Below are 14,819 nucleotides of genomic sequence, written 5' to 3'. Positions count from 1 at the left end.
TTTTTTTTTATGTGTGTTTATGTGCGTAATCCTGCAAAAGATTATTGACACCTCAGTGTTTAACAAGTTCATCAATTATTATATGATTGTCATCCTGCCATCCGAGTTTGTTTATCATTTATTTTCGACTGCCACATAGGCCTGCTTATTGTTTCTAAAGGAATAATGATGGAATACCCCCCCCCCCCCCCCCCCATGTGGTATAAGATACATAAACCGAAGAAACTCGATTCAGAGTTCGTATTTACCACATGGGTTGCCTCTATTGCCTTTGGCGTCATTTGGGAGAGACGGCCACTGCCTGTAATACACGACATCCGAACAGTTGCAAATGTGTAGAAACGAACTTTGAAATGTTTCTCCAAGCAACAATCAAAGGCAGCATCTTGTGCCTGTTGACTGGTGTTTTATTATTAATGTTATTACTCCATAAAACAGAGCAAAGCAAAGGCAAGGGAGCAATATAAACTGTAATAAATACAAAAAAATATAAAAAAAAGATATGTCTTAAATCTACTGAGGTGGAGTTGGTGTGATTTCCTCCTCAGACTGAATAATAATAACTGTGGCCCTGTGGTGCTGTTAGACTGCGGCGGTTCTCTGAATGAGACAGATGAAATTAAGTATGAAAATTCAAAAAGAAAGCTGCAAACCACAAGTGGTGGTTCAGTTTCCATGTCTGCTGCTCAAGGTTCCAATCTCTGCTGGTGTCTTCTCAACAGCTCTGCATATTATGCACATTTGTGAAAAGCTCATCTTATTATCTACATTGTAGGATTTGTCTGAGTGTGTTGTGATCGAACATGGGCCATCCACTGAATTACCTGCACCTTCGATTCACCAAGTGTAGTACTGAGGTAGAACTGTGGTTCTCAAACTGAGGTTCGGGCCTCTTTGCCGGGTCCTGAGGAGTTATCTGTTAGGAAAATTAGATTTGAACATGTTGAAGAAAACCATCATAGGAAATCTTTGAGAATCAAGAGCAGACCAGGGCAACTGTCCCCTGATTTAATGTTTTTTGTCGGTGAGAGTGAGTGTGGTTGTAGGTGCGTCGCTTCTCTCTAATGTTTTGGCAAATAAGGAATCTGGAATTTCTTGGAAGCAACGTGAAAGGGGCTCCAAGGAAAAAGGGTTGAGAACCCTCCTCGATGATGGCGGAGGGAAAATATGTTCCCCAGTCAAGGAAGAGTGAGCAGAGAAATCAACAGGATCGGAGCCAGGCTCTCCGTTCCTCCAGTTTGTGAGCGAAGCTACACTAATCACCACTTTGCACGGGCTTCACACGGCAGTTAATGAGAAAACACCATTTTAGCAAACCGATGCCTTTCTAGGCCATCAGACTAGAATCTTCAAACGAGAAGTTTTCAAATGGAAAAGAACCAAAAACTTTGCTGATCTGTTAAGATCGTCCGTTTAGTTTTACTGACTTGGTTAACTGGATTAGCAGTGGGTCAAGTATTAAGCCAGTATAAGTAATCCTTTGAGAACTATTTATTCATCAGTATATTATACTGTATGTAATCTCTTCAATCTCAGTGTTGAACCTTTTCTTTTTTATATTTCATCATTGCACTATAAAGTCTGTGAACATATGTAAACATGTTTTTTCATGACTTTCGTGGGCACTGCATTGTCTTAAATCAATTTCATGAAGACAAGCACCACTTTTTATTTACTGAAAATTTACTTTACATATCTTCACCTAAAGGTACTAATAATCCCTAAAAATGGTTTCCTTATAGATTCTCAAGCATTTAAAATAAAACAAAAATACGAGTGACATTTCAAAGTTTTGTTTAAATATTGTAAAGTGACAACCTTTCTCAAACTTTGGAAATAGTCGCTTTAATCAGCTGATCGTCTTCACTGGTTGTCCAAGAGGAGATAAATTGAGATGTAACGGCTGAACTGTCTGGACTGCTGGCTGGCCGGCGGTGCAGTGGCATTACTGTCTTTCATTAATCATCGTGGTTTAAATTCGGCCTCCGAACTCACAGGTCTAATTCACATCTGCCCGTCGGCTCCAGGTCTAATCCATCAAGGGCTGCTCATTAACTGATGTGTTAAATGGCTCGGAATGACTCTTGACAATAAACCACTGCGGTTTTATGTCTGAATTCACGAGAAATATTTCAGATTAGGTCTTTTCTGAGTTCATCTGCGCTAACAATGTTCCTCTTGATGTCTCGTTCCTGTGCTGTCTTTAGCGCCTACATTGTCATGCATGGGCACACACGCACGCCCACATACTGTATTAGCTGCTCGCACGTCCACACTCTCGCACTCTCATTTCTCTTCTCGGTCGCTCATGGAGACCAAGATCAGTTGTTTTTTTCTGCGTCAAACAGAAGCTGACAGGGTATTTGATTCTCAGCTCACTGACTTATTATCTTACATGACGTTAATATCTACAGAGCAGCTTTGTAAAAGCTTTTGCAAAGTTAATTATCGTTCGACGATTTCCCTGGTTCAACAAAACAGTGGTATAATCAGTGTATTCAAGCAGCTGTCACATACATGAGCGCGGGAACAGTGGAAAATAGCTGCCAGTGCTGCTTATTGATGGAGGGAGAACAAAGTGGGGAGAAGCTGAAGGAGACAAGAGAATTTAAAAGAGTAGAAGCTATTTAAATTCTTCAATTTGGGCTTTTGTTTTTTGTGATTTGGCGCGTTTGTCCCTTTAGATGTTTTCTGAAACCTGAATAGCCGTTTCATTTAAGGATGTCCGAGTGTCGTTAATCTGCTCCCAGCAGTGTGGGAGGCTGAATGTTTGGGCTTCGTTATGGCGCCAGGTTTGATTGTTAACACCTTTTCCCAACAGAAATTGTGAGCCTTGACAGCTACGACAGCGAGGGTCCGCATACTCCAGAGACCGATGACTCCACAGAGGTAATGAACAAACACACACCCATGAACTGTGCTGACGTGCATTCACACTCATTTGATATTTCTTTTCAATGCACCACTATACATAGCAGACTAATGCATTCTGATTCCTCTCCACCAGAGCGACCAGTAATGTTTAGAGAAATTCAAGCTGCAGTAACTTGTAGATTGCATCTGACCACATGGGTCAGTTCATCGTATTTTATTTGCTTTTTGACCATTTTTAACAGATATTGACCTCCTGCAGACCACATGCAACCGACAACAGCTGCAAAATGCTCACAGTTTGGGCCTTATCGAGATTACTTAAAACTTTACAATTATTAATTTTTCTGCTTCTAACGCAGCAACATTGAGTACAAAATATTTACTGATCTACCTCAACTACTGAGATGTGTTGTGATAAAGAGAGTGCTCTTAACTCTAGTGGTCCCAGGTCATAGTGTTGTGCTCATCTCTGTATGAACCCACAGAAAGTCAGACAAGACAAAAAATAATAATAATAAAAAATCCCTTTATTTAGATTTGCATTGTAATTGTCTTTGTTGGGTGTCAACAGGGCAAAGGGAGATCAATCAAGCCACCGACTGAGGAGGACTTCCAGAGCATCAAGCTGATCAGCAATGGAGCTTATGGGTAAATAAGGAATTTTCATCTCATTGATTTCTTACAGAAACAAAACCATAATCAACACACTTTGAGACGTCATCAATGGGTTTTGTACTGTAAAAATAAAACCTGCTAAATCATCACATAGTCAATATTTAATTTGTTTGATCAGAAAGACTTTTCCTTACAGTAATAATGTATCGTGATATAGAAAGAAAAAATAATAATTTTTATATATATATATAGCTGGTTTCCTGAGAGGCACAACATGTGGTACTGTTGGATATTTGAGGGAGACTGAAATTATAGGGTATCTCCCATTGTTCTGATCACACAGAAACATGTTAACGGCAACGGTTTCCTCAGATAACATACTTTCCTACAGTTAGTTAAACTAAAAAATATTTATAGTATAACAATATTTATTTGCATATAAAATGTTGTACTTCAATACATATCACATTTCCAGATTCTTGCCAGTACATAACCTCAAGAATGTTTGAATCTTTATTGTAAACATCTTTTGTAGTTTTTTTGGAACTACCGGTTGTAAGTTAATAACAATTACCAAAATAACTCAAATAAAATCTGTAAATCGAGCACATTTGTTGCACAACTGTAGTACAATGTAGTTTGTAGGATGACATTCAGGGAAAAATCCACCCAATTAGAGATATATTTTCAGGGAGTGCCATTTAACGCAGAAATACAGGAAATTTAAAAAATACATAATAAGAGCTCCATAACGTAATACACAATAATAAGGAAAGAATTGAACTCATTGTTTTTTTAATGCATAGATTATTTAGGATTTTGTTCATAAGCACAGACTACATTTGAATGTGTGTTTATTTAACTATATGGTTGACTTGACATTATTTTCTATTCATTTGACGTAATTATATTAGTATTAACTGGGTAACCTTCAAGTGACCTTGAATGAAAAAAAATAAAGAAAAGAAATTGTTCAAAGTGACAGTATGCATTTCTCTTAGTCATGTCCAATTCTATTTAATATGGTTTGATGGTTTTAATTGCTCACCGGTATGTAACACATCCTAATGCACTGATGCTTTTGAGAAATCAATGAATTGAGTGTTCAAACTGAGTCGCAAACATAAGAGAGATAAAAATAGCCGCCTCAAGAGCAAAGAGAAAATATATATTTCATTTCAACAAACAAGCAGGCGTATCAAACAAGATTTCTTGGACACTTCGAGGTCCAAGTGACACAGTTGGCAGCAGGTTCAAACATTGAAAATAAAACACAGCTGGGAAAACCTTGTTCTCCAGCCGAAGACGTACAGAAGAGCTGCGTGACAACAGGAAGTGATTATTTTATGGCAGGCTGTGGCTCAGATGATGGAGCAGGTTGTTTCCCATCCCCAAGGTTGTCACTTCAATCGCCCGTTTCACCTTATCCATCTGTTGATGTGTCCTTGGGCAAGACATTGAACCCCATGTAACGTGTTTTGAGACTGTTGAAGCTGTAAATGTGGCACCATTCAGTTAAATCATATTCATTAGTTCATAATTCCAGACAAAAAAAACAAACAAACTTCAATATGAGGTTGTAACAAATTGATCGGCCTCCAAAGCTTATGACACTTAAAAGTGCAAGTTTTAATCAGTCCTTCTGGGGCCCTTTATTTATCAGTAGTTCAGTTATCTTTACAAATTACAAATGAATTAACTAAATGTCTATTACCACAACATTTAATAAACTCCTGCAAATTGAGCAATTTTCTTTCATGACTCATAAAAACTAGATTACGCCTAAAATAGTATGAATTGCACTCTTCCCGTGATTCATTTCCTCAAATAAAACCAAAAACCAAATGCGCAGCGCCATGCAAAACCTTCAGTGATCACTTCACCTCAACCTGAAACATAAAGTAAACAAATAATGTAACTTCTTTCTAGATGTTTTTTATCCATGAAGACAAGAAAGCGCATGGATGGATGGCTGGATGGATGGATGGATGGATGGATGGATGGATGGATGGATGGATGGATGGATGGATGGATGGATGGATGGATGGATGGATGGATGGATGGATGGATGGATTGTGTAATTGCTGTAAATCTGGATGTCTCTATCTTTTGGAGTTTTCTTTAGATTTCAGTCCCGTCATTAGAAAATGCTGCAGATCAGAGAGACTGAATCATTTTAATTGTTGCTGTATGTTGGTGGAAGATCCCTTGTTATGTTTCTGTGTCTTCTGCACCACAGCGTGTTGTGAAGCCACATGAGATGGACCATATATGTAACATGACGCAGAAAAAGAAACAAACTCGTCCAGACAGTATCAGCAGTGGTCTCCTTCCTCCTTCAGGCACAGAGAATAATTAAAACATCAGTAAAGGAGAAGCTGAGGGATTTAGATGGACGTGTGTTCAACATGTTTTCTGGTTCTGGTTTATTCAATGACTCGAAAGAAAGTGGTATGAATTTAAAATGTGCGCCGCAATAAATAATTAGGTCAGCTGGGATTTAAAAATTGGACTAACATACAGTCTCCTTTTGATCTTGACTGGTGCACATGCTGCTGCATGATATAAGCTTTCTAAAGCTGTAGATCAGAAAAAGAAAGCGTGGTGCCTGCCAAGCCTCTATTATTACACTGTTACCTACCCAGAATAAAGAAAATGGATGTTTCTCAGGTACACTTCAAAAATCCAGTTCAGCATCAAAGAGAAAATAAAGGTTACTTGCTTGAGGCTTGACATTTTTCCGCCAGCGGTTGTTAAGTCTTAATATCCACAGTGGCATGACAAACTATATTGAGTTCACATCTAAAACCAGATTGTATTTACCTTTTGTTATTATTTTTTTTCACCTCCTGCTGTGTTTTCCTCCTTTCATCTGTCGTGAGTTTCTTTTTTTCTTTTTTCTCCCGACAGCGCGGTCTACTTGGTGCGCCACAGAGAGACGCGTCAGCGCTTCGCCATGAAGAAGATCAACAAGCAGAATCTGATACTGAGGAACCAGATCCAGCAGGCGTTTGTGGAGCGGGACATCCTCACCTTTGCGGAGAATCCATTCGTTGTCTCCATGTTCTGCTCCTTTGAATCGCGGCGACATCTCTGCATGGTCATGGAATACGTTGAAGGTGCGGCTGCATGCCTTCCAGCCAGCATCTTTATTATGGTGCAGGAGCAAATATCTGGTCGGATTTACTCAGAAGGAGGTTGAAATGGCTTACCGTGGTGACCTCTGTAAAACAGGACAGGGGGAATTGATATAGGAACAGTAAAAATAATATTGCTTGTTAGAAATAGAGGTTTAAAAAAAAAAAATTTATTCACATAAAAATAAAAGATTTACTCAACTCCAGATGGATTCTCAGGTACGAAATTCATAATTAAAATAATGTGGATCATCAAATCGCTGTGCTATGCACGTACCTGAATTTCTTCTTTCATTTTGATTTTCTTTATGTGGCACAAATAACAACACAGTCATCTCAAGGCACTTTCACAGATAACTACTATTATAAATGAGCAAGCATAAGCAACGGTAAGAAAAACAAAACTCACAGGTAGAAACTTTTGCGGAAGCAGAAATCGAGGTGGAGCCTTTCTGCTGTTCATGCTGAGGTTTGAGGATCGAAGGAGAGAAAAAGAGAGGACAGAGACAGCAAAAAGCGAGAAACTCCAACCATACCTCCTTTAAGAAATAGCAAATCCCTGTTTTCAGATTAAAATACCAGATTGTCCCTAAACCTATCAATGCTGCTCTTGCTGTCCTGTCCATCAGTTGTTCACCTTTATACATTTTCGATGTTCACTGCTTTTAAGATGAGAATAATTAGAGGGTGAACGTGCTATGCTGTGACTGATGTCTTTTATACGTGTGTTGTCCTCTAAGTGAACAGGTCCTTTTGTCTTTGTGAACACATGAATAGTTTTGATTACTATTTATACTATAAATTTTATAGGTACAATATGTAAGATTTTTTGTTGTTGTTGTTGTTTTAAATTTTAAAAAAAAACACAGTGCAGTTTGTCCTGTGATGAACCTGTGTACTGTCCAGGGCCACTTCTGCCTTCGCCTTTAGTCAGCTGGGTTCAGCTCCAGCTAGCCTGCATTGAATTAAGCTCCTTTTTTCTTTTTTTTTCTTCTGACTGATCACCCCTGCAACAACTGTGAATTAAACTTCACCATCTGGCATGTTTAGAACCTCCCCTTCCACTTAAAGCAGCCATGAGCTCTTCAGTTTTAACTACTTTTACTTTGCTGTGTTGTCAACCTTGAAGTTTCAGGTTATTGAAGTTCTGCTCTTCAGTTACTTCATTCAGCATAAAACTGTTTTAAGCACTTAAACACAATTAAAAAAAATAAAAAATGATGACCTTTGGCTTCCAAACAGTATGAAGGACTTTATTGTGGAATAAAATCACTCTCCTACATTTCCAATTAGGTGGATAAAATGATTCTCAAAAAAGTCATTCTCAAATGTAAAAGCCATAAATTTCTCCCTGCTGCTCCCCATCTCTATTTGAACTGATTGTTCTGGAGGGCAGTGCAGGGCAGCGTTGTGGCACCGGCTACAGCTCTCGCTTGTGTTTACTTTTGGTGCAAAGAGATTCCGAGGGAACATGGGTAGGCGTTAATTAGTGACTCATGTGTGGCGTTGATGCCAAACATAGATTAGTCGCAGTAAAACTGGATCACAAGGCAGGAAAACTAATTGAAACATACAAAACTAAAAAGTTATGTCCAGTTCAAAATCACTTGTTTAATCTGATGAATAGGAAAGATCTGTTGATATGAATCACCCTGCAGAGTCTCTGTGCTTCTGCTCTATTTGAATAGTTTTTTTTGTTTTTATTTGACTCTGTTTCCTGTCAAAACTACAAAGGGATTGAACTCAGTTAATCACCCGTCATGTTTCTGTGCTCTCAGGTGGCGACTGCGCCACTTTGTTGAAGAACATCGGAGCTCTGCCGGTGGAGCTGGCGAGGATGTACTTTGCTGAGACCGTGTTAGCACTGGAGTATCTGCACAACTACGGCATCGTCCACCGAGATCTCAAACCCGACAAGTGAGTGTTTGAAGCTGCACTAATCTGTATTTTTTACATTAACAAGTGGTAAAGACTGCTCGTGTGAAAGAGTTGGTTTAAGTGAGTCACAGATTTAGTTTAAGGCTTCGCCCAGTGGTTTCTGTCTGGTGATTGAATTCTGCTAAACCAAATGCTAAACACACGGCAAGCTCACTGCCAAACAACAAACAGACGACATTATCGGTGAACACAGGGGAGCTTTTAGCAGCTAAAGCAAGATATTGAAGACCGACACAGAGCCAAATCCAATAACATCCATTTGCAGCACATTTTGTTGCCATACGTTTTGTGGATGATGTGGACAACTTGATTTATGCTTCTCTGCACTGCAGTCTGATCCCTTCGCAGCAATCGAAGCCACAAAGATTGTGGTTAACACTGCAGCTGCTCATTTCCCACCTCCTTCTGCTTCAATTGGCTGAGTGCTCACCTGCTCCAATGCCTATTCTTTGCTGTTTCACAGTCATTTCCCTAAAAGTAACTCTTGATTTGCCTCCATTTGTTAAAGGAACAGAAAGTGACCTAACAATGAAGAAGTGTAGAAGCCCTTCCAAAAAGAGTTTTAGTGGAGTCATTCCATTGCCATGTAGACACATTTGCACACCTGCAGAGGCCGCCTGTGACGATATGAGCCAATGCTGGGGATTGTTTGCCAACACGTGCCCACTGAGAGGTTACAAAGCATATTGTGTTCACATACGCTAAAAAGAATTTGCTGTTTTTCTAAATGAACTACTTGTTTTTTTGTTTTTTTACTAACCTGATAAAGTCACAGGAAATTGTCCCTGGATCAAATATTTTAAGCCGCTGTTTCTCATAGACCTGCCATCACACCTTGATGACAAACCCCCTCCCAAAATCAAGGAAAGATTTTCTCAACTTTTCTCAACATCCCAATTATATTGTATAAAAATATGGTGTTGTTTGAACTCAACATACTGGCATACAATATAAAAACTTCCAAATACAACAAACTATTTACTGATAAACCAGAACAACCAGCAAGTGAACATGCCAGAGAGAGAAATATTCCCTTTTACACTCCATTGAGCTGAAATGTAATTAAACCCAAATCTCTTCAATTCAGTAACTTTTGCTAAATCAGAAATACTGTTTTCATGTACAAACACGAGACAAAAAAGATCTCTTTTTTTAGATTTTTCAACTCAAAATCTGTAGTTGTAGCCTAATGTATGCTCATTGAATATAAAATAATGTCCTACTGAAAATATTATGTCGCTCACTCAAGTATTAATCATAAGGTTTGTATAGCAAGAACATTTTGAACAGTTTTCATGCAAAATACGTGACATTAAAAAGTGCAACTTCTAAAGAGAGAGTACAAAACAAATCATTCAACCACAACCAACCACTGTTAAAAAGAAACATATTTCTTACTTAGCCCTTTTTATCCACAAACCCAAACCAAAACAAGTGAAAAAGAATTATTTTTAAAACAAATCTAAAAGTGTGGCTTTACAGAAGATAAAGTTCTGATGATTGTCCAGTTGGTTCCTATGTTTTGTCTTCAGCTTAACCAGAGAATGGACACCTCTGATTATTTTGAAGTCCACAAAAACTTTATCCTCACTACCGAAGGGCCTCAATGACCAAGAACACAAGGATATATTGATTATAGGCATCTAATTTTATAAGCAATTTAATTTCATTTGGATTTCATTCTATAAAACTATACATCTCTCAGCTTTTCATAACCCACAAAATCAATATCCAGAATCTGGCATAGAGGCTCTGGACTCACACAAGTTGATAAAACTTCCAGCGGTGTACATGTTTTAATATCAGCTGAATTATCTTTTCATGTTGGCCCGGCTGTGGTTTTGAGTTTAGTCAGATGGTCGTTCCTTAATCCCAAGATTGGCTGTTTTGAGTGATGCCTCAGTGTGTCGACGCGTTCATGCTGTGCCAAACCGTATCCAGCAGCTCTGTAGCCACTGATGTCTGAGTACGAACGGATGGATTTAACGAAGGCAAGGCAGCATTTGTGAAGGTTTTTGAGACTACTAAAGCATACAAAGCATATATAATATTGATTTGAACCACTTGTCAAACTGTTGATCACCGGAACGAAGGTGTGGAATTGAATATGAACACTGCATGAATTTTACTGTGGCTTTTCAAAATCATCACATAGTCTGAGGATTTCTCTCGTCATTTGCCCGTGTTTGGATTTAATTAAAATATATCTAATGAATGCCTGCTATCTTCTCCCCACGCAGTCTCCTGATTACCTCAATGGGTCACATCAAACTCACAGACTTTGGCTTGTCAAAGATGGGTCTCATGAGCCTCACCACCAATCTGTATGAAGGACACATTGAAAAAGACGCCAGGGAGTTTCTGGATAAGCAGGTATGCCTGTCACCCACTGACACCCCTTTGTGTTTAATCTCTATTACCTAAATGACGACAGATCTCTTTTCATGAATGAGGCGTGTGCAATGCAGGAGACGTGGGAGACAGGACACATTGTGTCTCGTCACTCGAGGGCCATTTAAAACATCTTCTCCAGTCATGCGTGCAAACTCAACAAGTCATCCGGCAAAATCAATAATCTCCAAATAAAGACCCCGTATTACAATGTTTCCTGTTGAGTCTGAGTTACTGAATCGTTAATGCGCTCCATCTCCATCTTGCAATTATGGTTATTGTTTATCCTGTGAATTAAACCAGTGATAATCAGTCGGATTGGCCCGCGTGTCCTCTGGCTCTTCTGGGTGGAAGCAGGCATCTGTTTGTTGCTTGCCAGTAATCAGCCCGCATCTGCAGATGAAACAGGCCACAGCTTTGCTTTTTGTGTTTGTAGTGGGGGTTCTAATGAGGAGAAAATTTCCTATTCAGTCAGTAATGATGTAATATTGTGTAAGACATTGTGAACATGTGCAGCCACTCACACACTGACACGGACGCATTCATTTATACAAAATGCTCCTTAACTGCTTATCATTACCAAACAGAGGACACTGACATTAGAATAAAATCCTGACTGCACAGACAGTTTCCATATAAAGATGGGAGAAAGGCATCCGACACAGTAGTTCAGATTGTTTGTCACTGATGTTTCATGCTCATGTATGTACGAGCCAGTCTCCACTCTGTTCTCACTGTGTACAATTCATGTTTGTAGATGAATTTGCAAATTATCTTAGTGTAATCTTGTAATTTTTGGAGAAGTTTATTGTCACATTTGACATCAGTGCTTTTAGAAAAAGGCAAAACAAACCTGTATCTGACTCAGAAATGTTTCCAGATAAGGTCAGTGTCCGGAGAGCCAGCCAGACACAAGGGCACCTTTGTCTCATCATAACTTACAAAAATACAATGCAAGTAGATAACAGATTTACTTTCCACTACAATGAAGGGGATCCACAGCTTTGAGATTTTCTGGGAAGAGATGTTTTGGATAGTATTTCCTGCAAGTAGGGACATGAAACCATGTTATGTAATATATTTTGAGGCATGGAGGAGAAGCTGACTCACCATTTTTCGGTATAAACACTGTGGTAAAAAACCAAACCAAACATCAGAGTTTGCTGTAGCGCCAGTGGAAGAGCGTTGTAGCGTCGCAAAAAGACGGCCATTAGTGAAATGGTGACAATAATTATGTCTGACAACTTTGAAAAAAAAGCCACAAGTCACCCCAGAAGGGCTCGAGGTTGGGGCAACGCCAGAAGAGATGACCTCAGGTAACATCAGCTGATTTAAACTTATCAATAACGACAAAAACCTGAAACTGAGTTAAGAAAGTTTGGTATGGCCAGAACACACTTTGCCAGGGGCTCACAAATACCTCAAGTCCCTGGATTCCTATATACTCAGAATGGCTTGCAAATGAGAAAAGATCAACAAACCATAAAATTAAGTGCTTTAATGTAGGTGTGTTACATCATCCAAATATTGTTGAACGTGGGTCGAGCTAAAGGTACAATGTCATGATTAATCAAGCTATATTTTATGGTGAGCATGCTCTTTAACATCTGTTAATATGTTTAACTTCCTCAATCTCCTCATCACTCGACACAGGTCTGCGGTACTCCAGAGTACATCGCTCCGGAGGTGATTCTCCGCCAAGGCTACGGGAAGCCGGTGGATTGGTGGGCTATGGGCATCATCCTGTATGAGTTCTTGGTGGGCTGTGTACCTTTCTTTGGGGACACACCTGAGGAGCTGTTTGGACAGGTCATCACAGGTGAGAGTCGTGTCAAGACCCTGACAAACAGCAAATTACAACAAACCTCAATGAGTGTCACTATTAACAACTTTACTAGCACAAATGATTCTGTGTGCAGGTCCAGCTTGGGCAGATTATCTTAAGTGAAATCTTGAAAAAAAAAATTTTTCTTTCTTTAATTTATTCCTTTAAAATACTCTCTACGGGAGGCCGCTTCTTGCTGTTTTGTTCCTCATAACCTTTGCTTTCTCCTTCATGCCTCCGGTAGATGACATAGTTTGGCCAGATGGTGACGATGCCTTGCCTGCGGATGCTCAGGACCTCATCTCTGCCCTGTTGCAGACCAACCCTATGGTCAGAGTGGGTACAGGTACTGATCTTTGCATCTACTTGATCAAATAAAATACTTCATCTGCAGCTAGAGGCATCAGGTTTGGCAATTAAATGAACGCACTAGGTAGAGCTAACATAATTTGAACAGCAATCAGAATTTGTGGTTTGATTTGCTTTATGGAGAAAGAGGATGGTAAAACCTCAACAGATTGTTACTGGAGAACAGGGAAACAACTTCTGACTATTTAAAATGACTGATGAACCTAACAAACATACCATTGGACGGTGCCAAAACATGCAGGGTGCTATAGTACAGGGAGAGGACATCAACAGACATCAGGAGAACATGCAAACTCTACACAGAAAGCCCTCTGCCCAGATGTTAACCTGGGTCTTTTTTATACAAGGAGGCATTTGAGTCAAAGGTTTATTCGTTCAGAGGCAGTTTGGATGACTTTAAGGTTATGGAAGCGAGCTTGCAACGACAAGTTTGCTGGTTCAAATCACACTGTTGACAGTTCATCACTGTGGGTCCCTGAGCAAGGTCCTTAACCCCCAACTGCTCAGGAGGCATCAGGAGGGTCGTCTAGTGTAAAACATTTGCTCAATGCGATGTATGATCTGTGCTTCTGGTGCAGCTGAAATGTAACATTCAAACTTTCATTTGGACTGTAAAAACGTCAGTAGTAATCAAATATGAAGCAAACATCAGTGTCACAGCTTGTAGCATTTATTAGTCTGAGATATTTCACAATGCCTGTCATTCACTGGTTCTTAAGGTACAAAAGACTCCTCAGTGAATGGTGCAGACAATAACAATGCAACGAATGAGAAACAGCACGAAACAACACAATTATTAATGAATGAATGTACAGTATAGGTGGTTTAATGGAATCTCTTCTCTGCATTTCATCAGCTTTCTGTTCATTTCTTCCCCCCATTCATTCACATATCAGTAGGTAATGGCTCTGCTTTTTGTGCCCCTGCCACTAGGGGGAGCGTTTGAGGTGAAGCAGCATCCGTTCTTCACCGAGCTGGACTGGAACAGTTTGCTGAGGCAGAAAGCAGAGTTCATCCCTCACCTGGAGTCAGAGGAAGACACCAGCTACTTTGACAGTATGTGTTTATGGGTTATGCAATATGTTCTTTTTAAATAAACACCAGTCAGAACTGCATGTTTTCTCTCAAAATGACAGTCCTACCCTCCCCCTCCTCTGCTTTCCCCTCTGCCAGCCCGCTCAGATCGCTATCACCACATCAATACCTACGACGAGGACGACACCAACGATGACGAACCTGTGGAGATCAGACAGTTCCAGTCTTGCTCTCCTCGCTTCAGCAAGGTCTGACTTTGCCCCTCTCTTCTTTTAATCTCTGTCTAGCTCTCCGAGTTATTTACTGCAGTTTTCATGCTACATGTGTCACCCTGCCGTAATGTCACTCACGCTTCAAATTATTTGACAGGATCAGAGATGGGAAGAGAAAGGAGAGTTAAAAAGGAAAAGGTCATAATGTGTGGAGAGCCTGCAGCCAGCTCTTAAACCTGGAGTTGATAAAGTCTAACTTGAGTCTCGAACACTTTAATTTTTCTTTTATCATGTCTCTAGTTTTCATTTGAAGCCACTTCATCTCTGAGGTCTTGTGCTACATTTTTGCTCGGTCTGTGTTATGACCCAGACGTCTTTTCATCCTGCGTTTCTTCACATCCTCCACTTCTTTTGCCAAATGAG

At 39.7% G+C, this 14,819-nt stretch overlaps 1 protein-coding gene across 1 annotated transcript in view; it reads left to right on the top strand.

Moving 5' to 3' along the window:
• LOC308110084 (microtubule-associated serine/threonine-protein kinase 1-like) overlaps positions 1 to 14,819 on the top strand; it is a 94,727-nt gene that overhangs the window by 64,325 nt on the left and 15,583 nt on the right. The window contains exons 11-19 of the mRNA XM_080464150.1: positions 2,822 to 2,889; positions 3,446 to 3,522; positions 6,400 to 6,608; positions 8,405 to 8,543; positions 10,805 to 10,937; positions 12,609 to 12,774; positions 13,025 to 13,126; positions 14,083 to 14,205; positions 14,323 to 14,432. Of these exons, the coding sequence (XP_080320276.1) occupies positions 2,822 to 2,889; positions 3,446 to 3,522; positions 6,400 to 6,608; positions 8,405 to 8,543; positions 10,805 to 10,937; positions 12,609 to 12,774; positions 13,025 to 13,126; positions 14,083 to 14,205; positions 14,323 to 14,432 (1,127 nt within the window). The remainder of the gene's footprint in view (positions 1 to 2,821; positions 2,890 to 3,445; positions 3,523 to 6,399; positions 6,609 to 8,404; positions 8,544 to 10,804; positions 10,938 to 12,608; positions 12,775 to 13,024; positions 13,127 to 14,082; positions 14,206 to 14,322; positions 14,433 to 14,819) is intronic.

The sequence above is a fragment of the Lipophrys pholis genome (assembly GCF_963383615.2).
Source record: "Lipophrys pholis genome assembly, chromosome: 5".
Lineage (NCBI taxonomy): Eukaryota > Metazoa > Chordata > Actinopteri > Blenniiformes > Blenniidae > Lipophrys > Lipophrys pholis.
This window is presented reverse-complemented; position numbering and strand designations above follow the sequence as displayed.